The 13,925-nt window shown below is 49.4% G+C and overlaps 1 protein-coding gene across 1 annotated transcript in view; it reads left to right on the top strand.

Moving 5' to 3' along the window:
• The window catches only part of lrba (LPS-responsive vesicle trafficking, beach and anchor containing), a 283,347-nt gene that overhangs the window by 127,700 nt on the left and 141,722 nt on the right, over positions 1-13,925 (top strand). The window contains 1 exon segment of the mRNA XM_083655531.1: positions 10,457-10,623. Within this exon segment, the coding sequence (XP_083511657.1) occupies positions 10,457-10,623 (167 nt within the window).

Here is a 13,925-nt window from a genome sequence, read left to right on the forward strand (position 1 = left end):
TCTTACAGTCGGCCGAAGGAAAAAACCCTCAGGAGTGTTGAAAGTCGGTCGGAGGGGTGGGGGGCAAAACCTCTCGCACGTCAAAGTTTTGTCTCGGGTTAGCCTGCTTTTCTGTCTGATTGGCAACCCGGTCTCTTGACGCGTTTCTACTCCCCCCCCCCCCCCCCCCCCCCCTTCCCGTTCCAAGCGTCAGTCATTTGCAGAGTAAGTGTGGTCGGACCCAATCATTATCAACGGAGACTGGTGGAGTGTGACGTAGCAGATTTGATATGCTAGTGAATACCTACTTTATGAAAAGGTGTGCTTACATGTGTGTGTGTGTGTGTGTGTGTGTGTGTGTGTGTTGCGCGCAGACATGCATACGCTTGTGTCATCATGCCATGTGAGGCGGCTGTGCTAGCCTGAGACCGAGGGAGCACCAGGCAGGAGTAAAGCTGGCTTGAGGCATGCTGCCTGCCTGGCCGACACAGGCCTCCCTCAAAGGCCCTGGGCCTCACGCTGTGGCCATGTACCAGTCACTTCCCACTTCTCAAACTCCCCAGCATTAGACCCTGTCCCATCGTCTAACCTGCTCCAGTCTGCCTCCACAGACCCACTGTCCCCAGCATGTCCCCAGCCCTCCACAGACCCACTGTCCCCAGCATGTCCCCAGCCCTCCACAGACCCACTGTCCCCAGCATGTCCCCAGCCCTCCACAGACCCACTGTCCCCAGCATGTCCCCAGCCCTCCACAGACCCACTGTCCCCAGCCCTCCAAAGCTTGCCAATTGGCCTTCGCTGTTGTTGTCATCTAGCTTGTTTATTCACATCCACGTTGCTAGTCTCTCATATTTCCCTTAGAATAAGAATAGAAATCCCATAAAAATAGGTCTGGAGAATCAGAATCAGAATCACTTTTACTGCCACAATATGTAAAGATTACATACGAGGAATTTGACTTGTTGTAAGTATGCAACGTAGCGGTCATATCAATATTCAGAAGAGAAAAAGAAGATGTATAAAAGACAAACTCAAAAATTGTAAGTGCAGTCCAATATATACAAGATATGCATACACGAATAGGAGGAGTGTTGAATAGGCATTAAATAGAATTTACAGCCCAAGTGCTGCACGATGTAAAACGTGAGTAATAAAAAGTTCTGGTAGGAGAAGCAGCTATAATACTTTAATAAGAGTAAGGCAATAAGAGTAAGACATTGACTTGATAGAATTCAAATCCCATTTTTACATAAGCTATAGCAAGCTTTCAGTTATTTGTATGATTACCGGCATGCATGGAAACACGACATGAACACTCTCTGACACATGTTGGCTAACAGAGTGCAGATGACAGGCATGCAAGGACGAAGCTTCTTCCACTCCTCTATTATTTAACAGTTAGCCGCCCTGTGCTCCCAGCATGCACTGCTTGATAGAGACAAATACACGGGTTGGACTGGCGAGACATTTTCTGTCCTCCTCTACACTGCCTTTATCCTGTGTGTAATATAATAGGCTAGGGTTTGTGATGTAAAAAAAAATGGCGCAGCAGTGTCACCTGCAAGAACTGATATTGAATTGCTCATTTTCATGCAGACAACCTCTCTGTGTATCATCTTTGAATCCGCAGTGCCTACAATACACACGACCAACGGAAAGCCATAGCTTTTTATTTTGTTGTATTTCTGAAACCGATTCTACCTCCGCCTTCGCAATCTTCCTTAATCAGATACCCACCGTAGCTCGACCCAAACTATGTTTCACAATTGAATTCCCCCACTTAAATGCAGTTGCTCCTCGGTGACCTCTGAAAAGAAGTGAACCCCTGATAAGTCTTGCTCTGATATTGCTGTATTGATTTTTCGCCTCCATTCAGGCTGTGCTTGAGCCTCCTCGAGCCAGCGGTTTCATTTTGCACCGCCACAATAAAAATAACAGGCCAATGAAACATCCCCCCTGAGGGCGGGGGGGGGGGGGGGGGGGGGGGGAGGAGGGGTTCTGAAATAATTTGCCCTTCTATGTTCCAGTTGTCTAAAAGCACTGTTCACCTGGAGTGTACCGCAGCAGCGACACTACAGTTTGCTTATTGTTTGCTTTTCTACGGAGAAGTAGATCTCCATAATTACTGGTGTTAGCTGTCACTGTGTTACACTGGAAATAATAAGCAGGTTTTTAACGTGAATGCCAAGTCACCCAGCACCTGGTGCCACACCACGAACCGCATCCTCCTCCTCCCTCTTACGACACTATCCGTGTAAGCGCTCTTGTTTTTAGTTAGACAGCGGCAGCCCCTAACGCCGAGCAAGGCATCGCAAAAAGAGAATAATTCAATACATAAAAAACATATTTATGTTTGCTCCCTGTCAGAGTTCATATCCTTGAGAAGGCAGTGATAGAGGATCTCTGTGATTTAGATACCCGTTTGCCTCAGAGACATAACAGATGCTCTCTCTCTCTCTCTCTCTCTCTCTCTCCCTCTCCCCTCTTGGTCTCTCGCTCTCCGACTCTCTCGTTCTCTCGCTCTCTCTGACTCTCTCTCTCTCTCTCTCACTCTGGGACAGAATTGAGTTATCTTTGGCGCTGGGAGTAAGTTATTACAGTGGGCTTAGGGTGAAACAGAGATGAAGATAACTAGGGCGAAATCCAATTACCTTTTAGGGTTCTCTATCTAATAGGATCCTTAATGTGAAGGAGATCTGCAGATCGGATGCTGCCGCCCGGCACAGCCAATGATGGACTCCGATATATGTTTTCCGGGGGAACGGGAGAGAGAGAGAGGGAGGCCAAGAGATAGAAAGAAGGGGAGAGAAATCGAACTCCCTCTTTTTATGGGGCTGTTCATTAGGGATGAGATGTGGGGGGGCTCAGGGGCACGAGGGCAGATAAGAGGGGCCAGATAGGGACGAGTGAGCAAGACCCAAGTCATCCCTATTCTTTCTTAGCCTTTCCCTTCTGCGCCGTCTTGCTCTCTTTTTTACACAGCCGTTTGATTCATCCTCTGCTGTTCCAGGGAGTAATTGAATTGACTGTCTGAGAGATCCTATGAAAGCCAGACGATAGCAGCTAATTAGCGCCTGGCGTCATTGTCCTCCCTCTCCGCTGAGCTTGTAAAGCGATCTGCCGCTTCTCCCCTCCAGTTAATGACATTAACATTGAGCCCGTGCTCATTATGTTCTATCATAATAGCGCTGGTACTGAACAGCCCTCTGGAAACCTGTGCATCGCAGAAGAACAGAGAGAGCTCGGGCAAACATCTGACGGCCGACACCGGCTCGGTTCTGCGAGTTAAAAATAAACGCCGCGGCAGGCAGATCCGTTTTGTGGGTTCAGTCGGTGAAGAAATCCCTTTGTGGAATAGAGAGGCCTTTTTAGGATAATTACTTTTCTTCGTTCAAAGAGACAGACAGCCCCATGAACTAAAGGTTACCCAAGCAGACAAAAAGACAGGCATACCGTACACACAGTGCCAGAGTGCCGTCACCCCCCGCATGCTATTTACAGCACATCAGTCGCACCACTCGGACTGATAGCTGCCACCAACTGTAGCTAGCTGTCATGTAGTCATCACAGCTGTGATGTATGTCAGCAGCACTGGACGCCCAGGCATCTCGCCGTGGTCCAAAGTGCTGTGGAGACAAAGAGAGAGAACGGCAGGATTCAGAGTGGGGGGAAGTGGGGTAGGGAAGGAGCTGGTGGAACAGTAGTGTGGGAGAAGAGGGGTAGGGAAGGAGCTGGTGGAACAGTAGTGTGGGAGAAGAGGGGTAGGGAAGGAGCTGGTGGAACAGTAGTGTGGGAGAAGAGGGGTAGGGAAGGCGCTGGTGGAACAGTACTCTGGGAGAAGTGGGGTAGGGAAGGCGCTGGTGGAACAGTAGTGTGGGAGAAGTGGGGTAGGGAAGGAGCTGGTGGAACAGTAGTCTGGGAGAAGAGGGGTAGGGAAGGTGCTGGTGGAGCAGTACTCTGGGAGAAGTGGGGTAGGGAAGGCGCTGGTGCAACAGTAGTGTGGGAGAAGAGGGGTAGGGAAGGCGCTGGTGGAACAGTAGTCTGGGAGAAGTGGGGTAGGGAAGGCGCTGGTGGAGCAGTACTCTGGGAGAAGTGGGGTAGGGAAGGCGCTGGTGGAACAGTAGTGTGGGAGAAGTGGGGTAGGGAAGGAGCTGGTGGAACAGTAGTCTGGGAGAAGAGGGGTAGGGAAGGTGCTGGTGGAGCAGTACTCTGGGAGAAGTGGGGTAGGGAAGGCGCTGGTGGAACAGTAGTGTGGGAGAAGAGGGGTAGGGAAGGCGCTGGTGGAACAGTAGTCTGGGAGAAGTGGGGTAGGGAAGGCGCTGGTGGAGCAGTACTCTGGGAGAAGTGGGGTAGGGAAGGCGCTGGTGGAACAGTAGTGTGGGAGAAGTGGGGTAGGGAAGGAGCTGGTGGAACAGTAGTCTGGGAGAAGAGGGGTAGGGAAGGTGCTGGTGGAGCAGTACTCTGGGAGAAGTGGGGTAGGGAAGGCGCTGGTGGAACAGTAGTGTGGGAGAAGAGGGGTAGGGAAGGCGCTGGTGGAACAGTAGTCTGGGAGAAGTGGGGTAGGGAAGGCGCTGGTGGAGCAGTAGTCTGGGAGAAGTGGGGTAGGGAAGGCGCTGGTGGAGCAGTACTCTGGGAGAAGTGGGGTAGGGAAGGCGCTGGTGGAGCAGTAGTCTGGGAGAAGTGGGGTAGGGAAGGAGCTGGTGGAACAGTAGTCTGGGAGAAGTGGGGTAGGGAAGGAGCTGGTGGAACAGTAGTCTGGGAGAAGTGGGGTAGGGAAGGCGCTGGTGGAGCAGTACTCTGGGAGAAGTGGGGTAGGGAAGGCGCTGGTGGAGCAGTACTCTGGGAGAAGTGGGGTAGGGAAGGCGCTGGTGGAACAGTAGTGTGGGAGAAGTGGGGTAGGGAAGGAGCTGGTGGAACAGTAGTCTGGGAGAAGTGGGGTAGGGAAGGTGCTGGTGGAACAGTAGTCTGGGAGAAGTGGGGTAGGGAAGGAGCTGGTGGGACAGTAGTGTGGGAGAAGTGGGGTAGGGAAGGTGCTGGTGGAACAGTAGTCTGGGAGAAGTGGGGTAGGGAAGGAGCTGGTGGAACAGTATTCTGGGAGAAGTGGGGTAGGGAAGGAGCTGGTGGAACAGTAGTCTGGGAGAAGAGGGGTAGGGAAGGAGCTGGTGGAACAGTACTCTGGGAGAAGTGGGGTAGGGAAGGAGCTGGTGGAACAGTATTCTGGGAGAAGTGGGGTAGGGAAGGAGCTGGTGGAACAGTAGTGTGGGAGAAGTGGGGTAGGGAAGGAGCTGGTGGAACAGTAGTCTGGGAGAAGTGGGGTAGGGAAGGAGCTGGTGGAACAGTATTCTGGGAGAAGTGGGGTAGGGAAGGAGCTGGTGGAACAGTACTCTGGGAGAAGTGGGGTAGGGAAGGAGCTGGTGGAACAGTATTCTGGGAGAAGTGGGGTAGGGAAGGAGCTGGTGGAACAGTAGTCTGGGAGAAGAGGGGTAGGGAAGGAGCTGGTGGAACAGTAGTCTGGGAGAAGAGGGGTAGGGAAGGAGCTGGTGGAACAGTACTCTGGGAGAAGTGGGGTAGGGAAGGAGCTGGTGGAACAGTATTCTGGGAGAAGTGGGGTAGGGAAGGAGCTGGTGGAACAGTAGTCTGGGAGAAGAGGGGTAGGGAAGGAGCTGGTGGAACAGTAGTCTGGGAGAAGTGGGGTAGGGAAGGAGCTGGTGGAACAGTATTCTGGGAGAAGTGGGGTAGGGAAGGAGCTGGTGGAACAGTAGTCTGGGAGAAGAGGGGTAGGGAAGGAGCTGGTGGAACAGTACTCTGGGAGAAGAGGGGTAGGGAAGGAGCTGGTGGAACAGTAGTCTCTACTAGTCCTGGTGTCTTGTCAGCGTAATGAGGTCCCCAGGTACCTCCTCCCTCCACAGCTCCCATCATTATGTGCGACCAGCTGACCCCGAAATATGACTTAGTGTATGACACAGTACTACTCTGAAATTTAGACGCCCGTTTGAAATTTAGACCCCTTTGATTTGTCTTGGGGAGAATGTTCGATTCATTTCTTGAGCAGTTGAAGGTGTGCTCTGACAATTTTTTTATCAAAAGAACGTTTTTACGCTGTATTAAAGTGATTCACTTGCTTGAATATTGGATTTCTGAGCTGTGTCAGTGTGTGGATCCATTAAATGGACTTGTCATACACATTTTATTGCAGAGAAAATTAAGTCTCCGCACGGTACTTCAATTTCTATTTGTTGATGGAGATTAGTTTTGCACCTTCAGCCTGAGGTTGGTGTCAGTGTCCTGTATTCATGATTCCATGCACAACAGCCACATCCATAGGACTTGTATTTTTCATCCGGTCGCCTCCTTCCCTTCATTTGACTATTTTTCACCTCCAGGCGACAGTTTAACACGTATGATTTTTCACGTGGCGCGACCTTGAAGCGGAAACCGCAAGGCGGCAACAGCGCAGACTGATGGTGGCGAGCGGAGGGTGCGGTTTTTGCAGAGACGAGGCGGTTTTTCTGGGTAGAAGAGATGAAGAGGCTGCCAACCAAGCATGGTGACCAGTCCATTAAAGAGCCCAGCCACAGACAGTGGGGAGGGGAGGAGGAGGAGGAGGAGGGGAGGAGAGAGATACTTTGATAAGTGTTGCGCCTGCGTTAACCTTGATGGCTGCTAGCAAGGGGCCGATGCCAGCAAGCGAGGATCTGTTTCAGCTGGATTAGATTATTTTTCTCCTGCCGCGCTCTGGGAGAAGGAGGGGAGGGAGGAAAAAATCAATAGTTGGGAGCGCAGCATGACAGGGGCATCATTTCAGAATTGAAGTGGCTGTCAGCCATTGTCATTTGGTGACTTTTGTTCGCCATTGTACTTTTAAGCCCTCATTTTTCTCCCCCTCCTCTACACACACACACACACACACACACACACACACACACACACTCCCTTTCACTCGTTTCTTGGCGAGCCCATTGTCTGAATTCCCCCGGTGCCATTTCATGTTGCAATTTGAAAACTCCGGGCCAAGAGATCAAGTGCAAGAGAATCTCTTTCAAACCAATTGGCCGACTCCTTCAGCATCTCCTTTTGTTTAGCGACCCCCAGCCTCCTTTCTCATTTCATCCTCTCGTCTCCCCCAGACCTTCCGTCGTGTCCCGCCAGGAATTCCTTATTTTCTAGTGTATTTGCATTCTCCGATACCAGACAAGGACAAGGGCTGATGTCTCTCGCCTTCCTCTGGACACTTTCTCTCCAGCCGTTGGTAAATGAAACCCTCTGGGAGTGCTTGTCGACGGATGTGAGAAATTGGAGATGCCGTGCGGAGCGATAGCCCCAGCCTCGGCGAGCGCGCGTAGCCCTCGTGTGCCACACCAATGTCAAGAGATTGCAAATCGAGTGCTTTAATAACATCTCCGCCGGTTTTTGGTTTCTGCCGCCTGTTCTTCTCCGACGGGGAACCTCGAGACCCCATCGTCGTTGTCAGTCGCGCTGTCGAAGGCTCGCCGTGGCGGCACGGGCAACACCGCCAGGCCCTCGCTCTGTCACTCTAATTGATAAACATAGGGCTGATCTGTTATAATGAGCCTCCATCCTCCGGCCTATTATCGTGGTTAACCCTCTCAACCCACAGAGGGAGAGGAGGAGGAGGAGGAGGGGAGCCCGGGCATCATCTGACAACAACCACAGCGTTTGTGAGGAGGAGGCCCGACATCGTTACAACACGGCGACTGTGTGAAGTCGTCCCCCCGCCTGTCTTCACCCTGCGTATTATTTGTAGAATCAGCATAGCAACAACGTGACCGCGCGGGCAGTGATAACCACAGCAGTCATTTTGAACGGCGTAACGCTGGCGTGTGTATTATGTTGTGCTTTGAAAGGAGCTTGTGTGAGGTGATTTAATATGCGTGCGTTTGGAACGGCCTTGTCCCTGCATGAGCTTATCGCCATCTTGTGTCATTACGTGATTTCAGCTATGATCAGTGCCCCTCCCCTCCCCTCCCCCGCGCTTCTCTCGAGTCACTTACTTCTCCAGCGGGCCCCGTTTTCCTCCCAAACTCCGCCCGCACATCCATAGTTATTTATTTGAACCGTGGATGAATTGCGGGAGACACGACTCAATGTAATTGACTCGATTAATGCCAGCCATTATCATTCCGTCCTCAGCCCGAGCTGTCTCCTCCGGCGCAGCAGGCACCCACGCCGGCCGACCCTGTCAGCCCGGGCCATGTAATGGAAGGTGCTGCCCATGATTACAGTGTCGCAAGTCATAAAGGTCTCACTGCCAGCGAGCTGCCCCCTGCTGGTCGTCCGGGGTAGGAAGCACACAGAGCACGGGGGCCATGCCTGCAAGCTGCTAAATGGTGGGACGTGTTTGTGAACGCGTCGTTTTATGGTCGTTTCACTGTCAAACACACACAGCCCAAGTCACTGCAATCGCTAATTGCTTTCCTGGAAATGAGTTGGAAGGAATGGTGCGTTCGAAAACGCTTCTTCTTTTGCGTTTCTGCTCTCGTTGTGTCAGTATGGTTCAATGACCAAGGGTTTAGTTGTTGAACACAAGCCGCCACAGCACAGCAAGTCCTGCATAATAACCCGGAACATTCTCTGACTTCACATCTACGGAATGACCCCCGGAATTAACAGTGACTTGTCTTTTCCACTTTTGAGCGAGCTGAACTTTGTGTTTTAATGGCACTACTTATGTGTTCGGTTGTTATTTTAGGGGTGAGACTGTGAATTTGGCCTTTTCTCCTGCAGTGGACTTTGGCTTGGGATATGAGAAAAGCCCATTACAGCATGGAGGGTTTGGGTGTTTGGGCAGGCTTGACACAGAGGTGATGAAGTGTTTGTTTATGGTTATGAGTCTGAACCCAGCACTGCTGATTAGTCCTGCAGACTTTACATGTCTCAGACAGGAGCAGATGGAAATAGACTCTTACTACTTACCTGCAGACTTTACATGTCTCACTCAGACAGGAGCCGATGGAAATAGACTCTTATATACTGTAGGTCTACTACTTACCTGAAACCCACAGAACTGTTTATTATGGAGAAATGCATCGTTCATAATCATGAATCCATATTTTTTATCTCTGAAGTGTTGCTCTGCTGTTTTAGATTTGAGAGTTATTTCTTCTCACACACACTGTTGGAATTGTAAAATTCCAAGATGGAATTAGAAGTGTTGGAAGCGCAATCCTTTCTTTTGCTTTTCCTTTCTTCCATCTCCCATTCCTGCTTGCCTCTACTTCCACTGATCATGATTAATGGACAGACAACGGACTCTCCCTCTCTCTCTCTCTCTCTCTCTCTCTCTCTCTCTCTCTCTCTCTCTCTCTCTCTCTCTCTCTCTCTCTCTCTCACACACACACACACACACACAGAGCGATGCATTCTGTTTTAATATTTGAAACATTTAGCCGGGCATCCCTTTCCCATAGCCCCTGTTTGCCGGGTCATCATGCTGGAAGGTCAAGGCCTGGTCTAATGGCGTACAAAGAGACATAGATTGATAATTAAGGCCCAGTAGCCTGCAGAAAAGCCCCCGTAATGTGATTTATACGTATAGATTTTCTGTCAGATATGAAATGTTGTCGTTCAAATTGAAGAGGAGGACCCATTATAAACCACTTTGCTGGCTTTACTGCTAACTTTGGGAAAGCAGGTTGCATTTGTTCAGCCGTGCATCTGGATTGATAGTTACTGTATGGTTGTTATACCAATGGGTTAGCTTAAGGTTAATTCGATTAGGACAGCAATATACAACTGACGCAGCATTAACAATTGAATCACGAGTTTTATTTTATTTATTATTATTGATATTGCGGCCTTCTTGTTTTAACAGCTGCCCATACAGCATGCAAAAGAAAACACAAATGGGACCATAGCGAGCGTAATTATCCTCGCTGCTATCCGTTGCCGTAAGAAGCGTTGATCCTTTTTCCTTCATCTACTTCCATTACGCTCATCCTCCTTACACAGAAATACAGCTCGAAAACAAGTCTTCACTTTGGGTCTGCGATCAAAATAGTTTTTGAAACAGATGGACAATCGAAGCACTGCTTCAAATTATTTCCAGTAGGTGTTTTAAGCTTTGCCATCTCCACAGGGTTCAAAGGCTCATTGTGATAACAAATTCCGACAGAGAAAAATGCTCTCCCTGTGCATTGTGGGTATTGTGTGATTTGGTGCGCCGGAGGGCATTAGCGAATACGTGTCCACTGTTATTAATCACCGTGTGACACGAGGACTGGAATGACCCTATGCTTTTCATTTGATTCTAGTCAAGGTGTAGGGTCTGTGTTGTTCCTGCTTATGGTCCTCTTTAGGCCATAATATGTCTGATTTACCAGACACTAATGCAATTGACTCATGTACTATATGATGCGATCTCTTGATTCATATATTTATTTACAATGCTAACAGCAGTGGTGTGATAGCTCCAGTTGCAGTGTGTATGATGTGTGTTTGTGCTCTCTCTCCTGCCCAGTCTTACTGTGCGCAGTACGCAGCAGACAAGCGAGATGAGGAGAAGATGTGTGACCACCTGATCCGAGCCGCCAAGTACCGCGACCACGTGACCGCCACACAGCTCATCCAGAAGATAGTCAACATCCTGACGGACAAACATGGAGCCTGGGGAAATTCTTCCATCAGGTAAAACACACAGCTCGTGCCAGAGTAACCATGTTTTTTTTGTTGTTTCTTTCTACATTCTAATGTTTTACATTACGTACAGTGACACTGAATAATTCTTATTCTTATTCTTATTCTTATTCTTATTATTATTATTCTTATTATTATTATCTTTATTATTATTATTATTATTATTATTATTATTATTATTATTATTATTATTATTATTTCATTATAATTGAAACACCTTTTAAGGTACCAAGTGCTAAAATGTTCAGACAATAAAGTTACAATGTTACATTGAAGTGAACCCTTGATTATAAATGCAATTCATCACAAAGAGGATGCACCTGTTTCTACTTTTTTATTTTATTTTTAATGGTCCACATTCAGAGAATGTAATGCCTGAAAATCATTCGGAACACTGTAATGGTTCTAATCTCATCACATGAGATATATAATCTTTCTCATCCCCCAATAGTCGTGACTTTGATTGAATTAGCTTTGCACTGGTGGAAATGTCAGCTTTGGGACGTATGATGTATTGACTTTGGAGAGAGATGAAAGCCATTGGAAACAGCTCTGACTGTGGCCATTAAGAACAGAGGAAACCCAATCCTCTGTGTTTGTTTCATCAAATCGGCAGCACAATCCAACGCAGCTATTCCCTAATGATGGCTGTTTGTGCAGGTAGTGTGTAATGGTGAGCTGCAGAGACGGCCGCTGGCTCACGCTTGTTAGGCTCGAGCAAGTCTCCAGAGACTCGTCTGGCGAGGCTCCGTTTGCCATCGGACCAGGACTCTATCTCTCCCTTTCTTTGTTTTCCCCCTTTCTATCTTTTCCTCTTATTCTCTCTGTGTTTTGTCGGGTTTTTTTCTTCTTCAGTCCTTCATCCCCATTTCCCTCCCTCCCTCCTCTCCTCGTTCTCTCTCTTTTTGTCTATCCGCCTGCTTGTGTACTCACACACAAGGCCGGGGCTATTTGCTATGGAGATTGTGTTCTACGAGCCCTGGCCAGACAACTCCCCCATTACCGGCCCTTTATGCCACAGTGCTATTGATGGTTTTCTTAATGGCTGCCGATGGGCGCGCGGAGCCACTGGCACTGGGCCTTGGAGCGCAGCGCTCTTTTAATAAATCACAATCAGTCCCGTGCCATTACATCAATATTTTCGGTCAATTACTGTGAAGGTCAGGTGGTGCGGCTTCGCACCAGAGCCCGTGGCATGCGGGCATAGCAGAAACATCTGGCGCCGCAAACCTCCGAAAAGAAAACAAGTACGAAGAGGAGGAGGAGCCAGGAAACAAACTTGCAGGCGTACCTGCATACCTGCATGCGTCCTAATATAAGAGAGAGTAGTTTTATCACGTGTATATACCCGCCCCGCCCCGCGCACCTTTTCTACCGAATTTGACTTGGCCAATTCCCCCTGCTGTCCCGGTCGTTGCTGATCTGGGGAGAGCTGTAGACTAGCACATGCTTCCTCCGATACACGTGCAGTCGCCAGCTGCTTATTTTCACCCGACGAGGAGTTTCGCCGGCAGGACGTAGTAGTCGTCCCCCTTCCCCGAACATGCACCCCGACCGACCAGAAGAGGCACTAGTGCGGCGACCAGGACACATACCCTTAATCGCCGCTTCCCACCGCCAGACATGGCTGATTGTGCCCTGTATTGACGCCTGACGAAGCCGGAGGTAAAACAGGGGACTCGAACCGGCGACCCTCATGTTGGTAGGCACTAGTAGGCAAGGGAATCTAACGCTGTGCTACCCGACGACGCCCACACAGAGGTTTGAATAATGTGGCGCTGCAGCAACATCCCTCCTGGTAACATACGAAGAACGGATACACACATCCAAACACACATACACACATCCAAACACACATACACACATCCAAACACACATACACACATACACACATACACACATCCAAACACACATACACACATCCAAACACACAGCCCTTTTTCCAGCCGCGAAAATGAAATCCAGGAACACAAAGACGATAACGCGGCTGATTACCACCTTGTGTTGCTGCTGGGGTGTAAAAGCCCGGCCTGCCTGGCTGCTCACGCTCCATAAAAACCTATTCCCCAAAGTTTCCATTCAATAAACGGCCCGCAAATGAAAATATTATTTTCTCACAAGCTTGATGGGAATTGTTGTTTCCTCACGGCAGCCATCTAATATCTTCTGACACGCTGTGACCCGCCTGAATGCAATTTGTGTCTTAATATCCAGCTTACAGCGCCCCTGGCCTCTGGAGAGGAGAGGTGTTAGGTGATGTTTTCCTTTTTTCTTTCCCCCTCGTCTCTCTCTCTCTCTCTCTCTCTCTCTCTCTCTCTCTCTCTCCCTCTCTCCCTCACACCATTCCCCCCCCTCTTTGCTTCTTTTTCTCTCACTCCTCCTCGTCCTTTCTTGCTTCACCATCTACTTCAATTGCATTACCGGGTGTCCAGGGAGCTTTCCCCCCTCCAACAGACAAAGGAAGCATCCATCGTTTTTCCACCCCTGTCTGTCATCGTGTGTGTCGAGGGAGAGACAGATCCACAGATGGACGGACAGAGAGACAGACAGACTACCTGTTCCATCCATACATTTGTGTCCCGGTGCTTTGAGACATTAGGTGTACAACATGCCAGCCTGCTGTCTGCTGAAGAAAAAAACCTGACAGAGTAAATGAACAGCTCGCACGGTGGCCGCAAATGAAACAACTGGCACATGTCCGTTTCCCCCCCCCCCCTCCGCATCCCTTCATTCTCTTTTATTTTTGTGGGTTCCTCTCTTTCTTTGAGCTCGGGTCCACTGAGCATCCAGACTGGTGCGCTGGTGTTTATCTGGGTCAGGAATCATCTTTCATCTACGTGACACCTAGTCAAAGTAGACGGACAGAGAGGGGAGATGAGGGCAGATGATGGAGAACGCCAACTCCCAGTCTCCGGGGACGCGCACTCTCCTCTCCTCTCCTCTTCCCCCCCCTCTCATACCTTCTCTTTATTGCATTCTAATAGGCTGACTAATGTACCATGGAAATTCACTCTGGATGCAGGAAGCGCGGGAAGGAGAAAAGCAAGGTGGCTGCAGCTGAAAAAAGATGTGGAGTGTGACGTGGAGACGGACATAAAAAAAGAATCCGAGTGGTTGATGATAATCTTACTAATCTGCTCAATCTGTTTGGGGTAAATGGATACACGATTTGAGACGTGCTGCGTTAGCATGGAGCTTTAGGCATTTTCTCTTCACTCGTGGAAAGCCCTACCATCAGCATCCTTTTCATTCTCTCTTGATTCCAACATTCTCTAGCCGCTCCCTACTTACAC

Source organism: Poromitra crassiceps (assembly GCF_964638095.1).
Source record: "Poromitra crassiceps genome assembly, chromosome: 19".
Lineage (NCBI taxonomy): Eukaryota > Metazoa > Chordata > Actinopteri > Beryciformes > Melamphaidae > Poromitra > Poromitra crassiceps.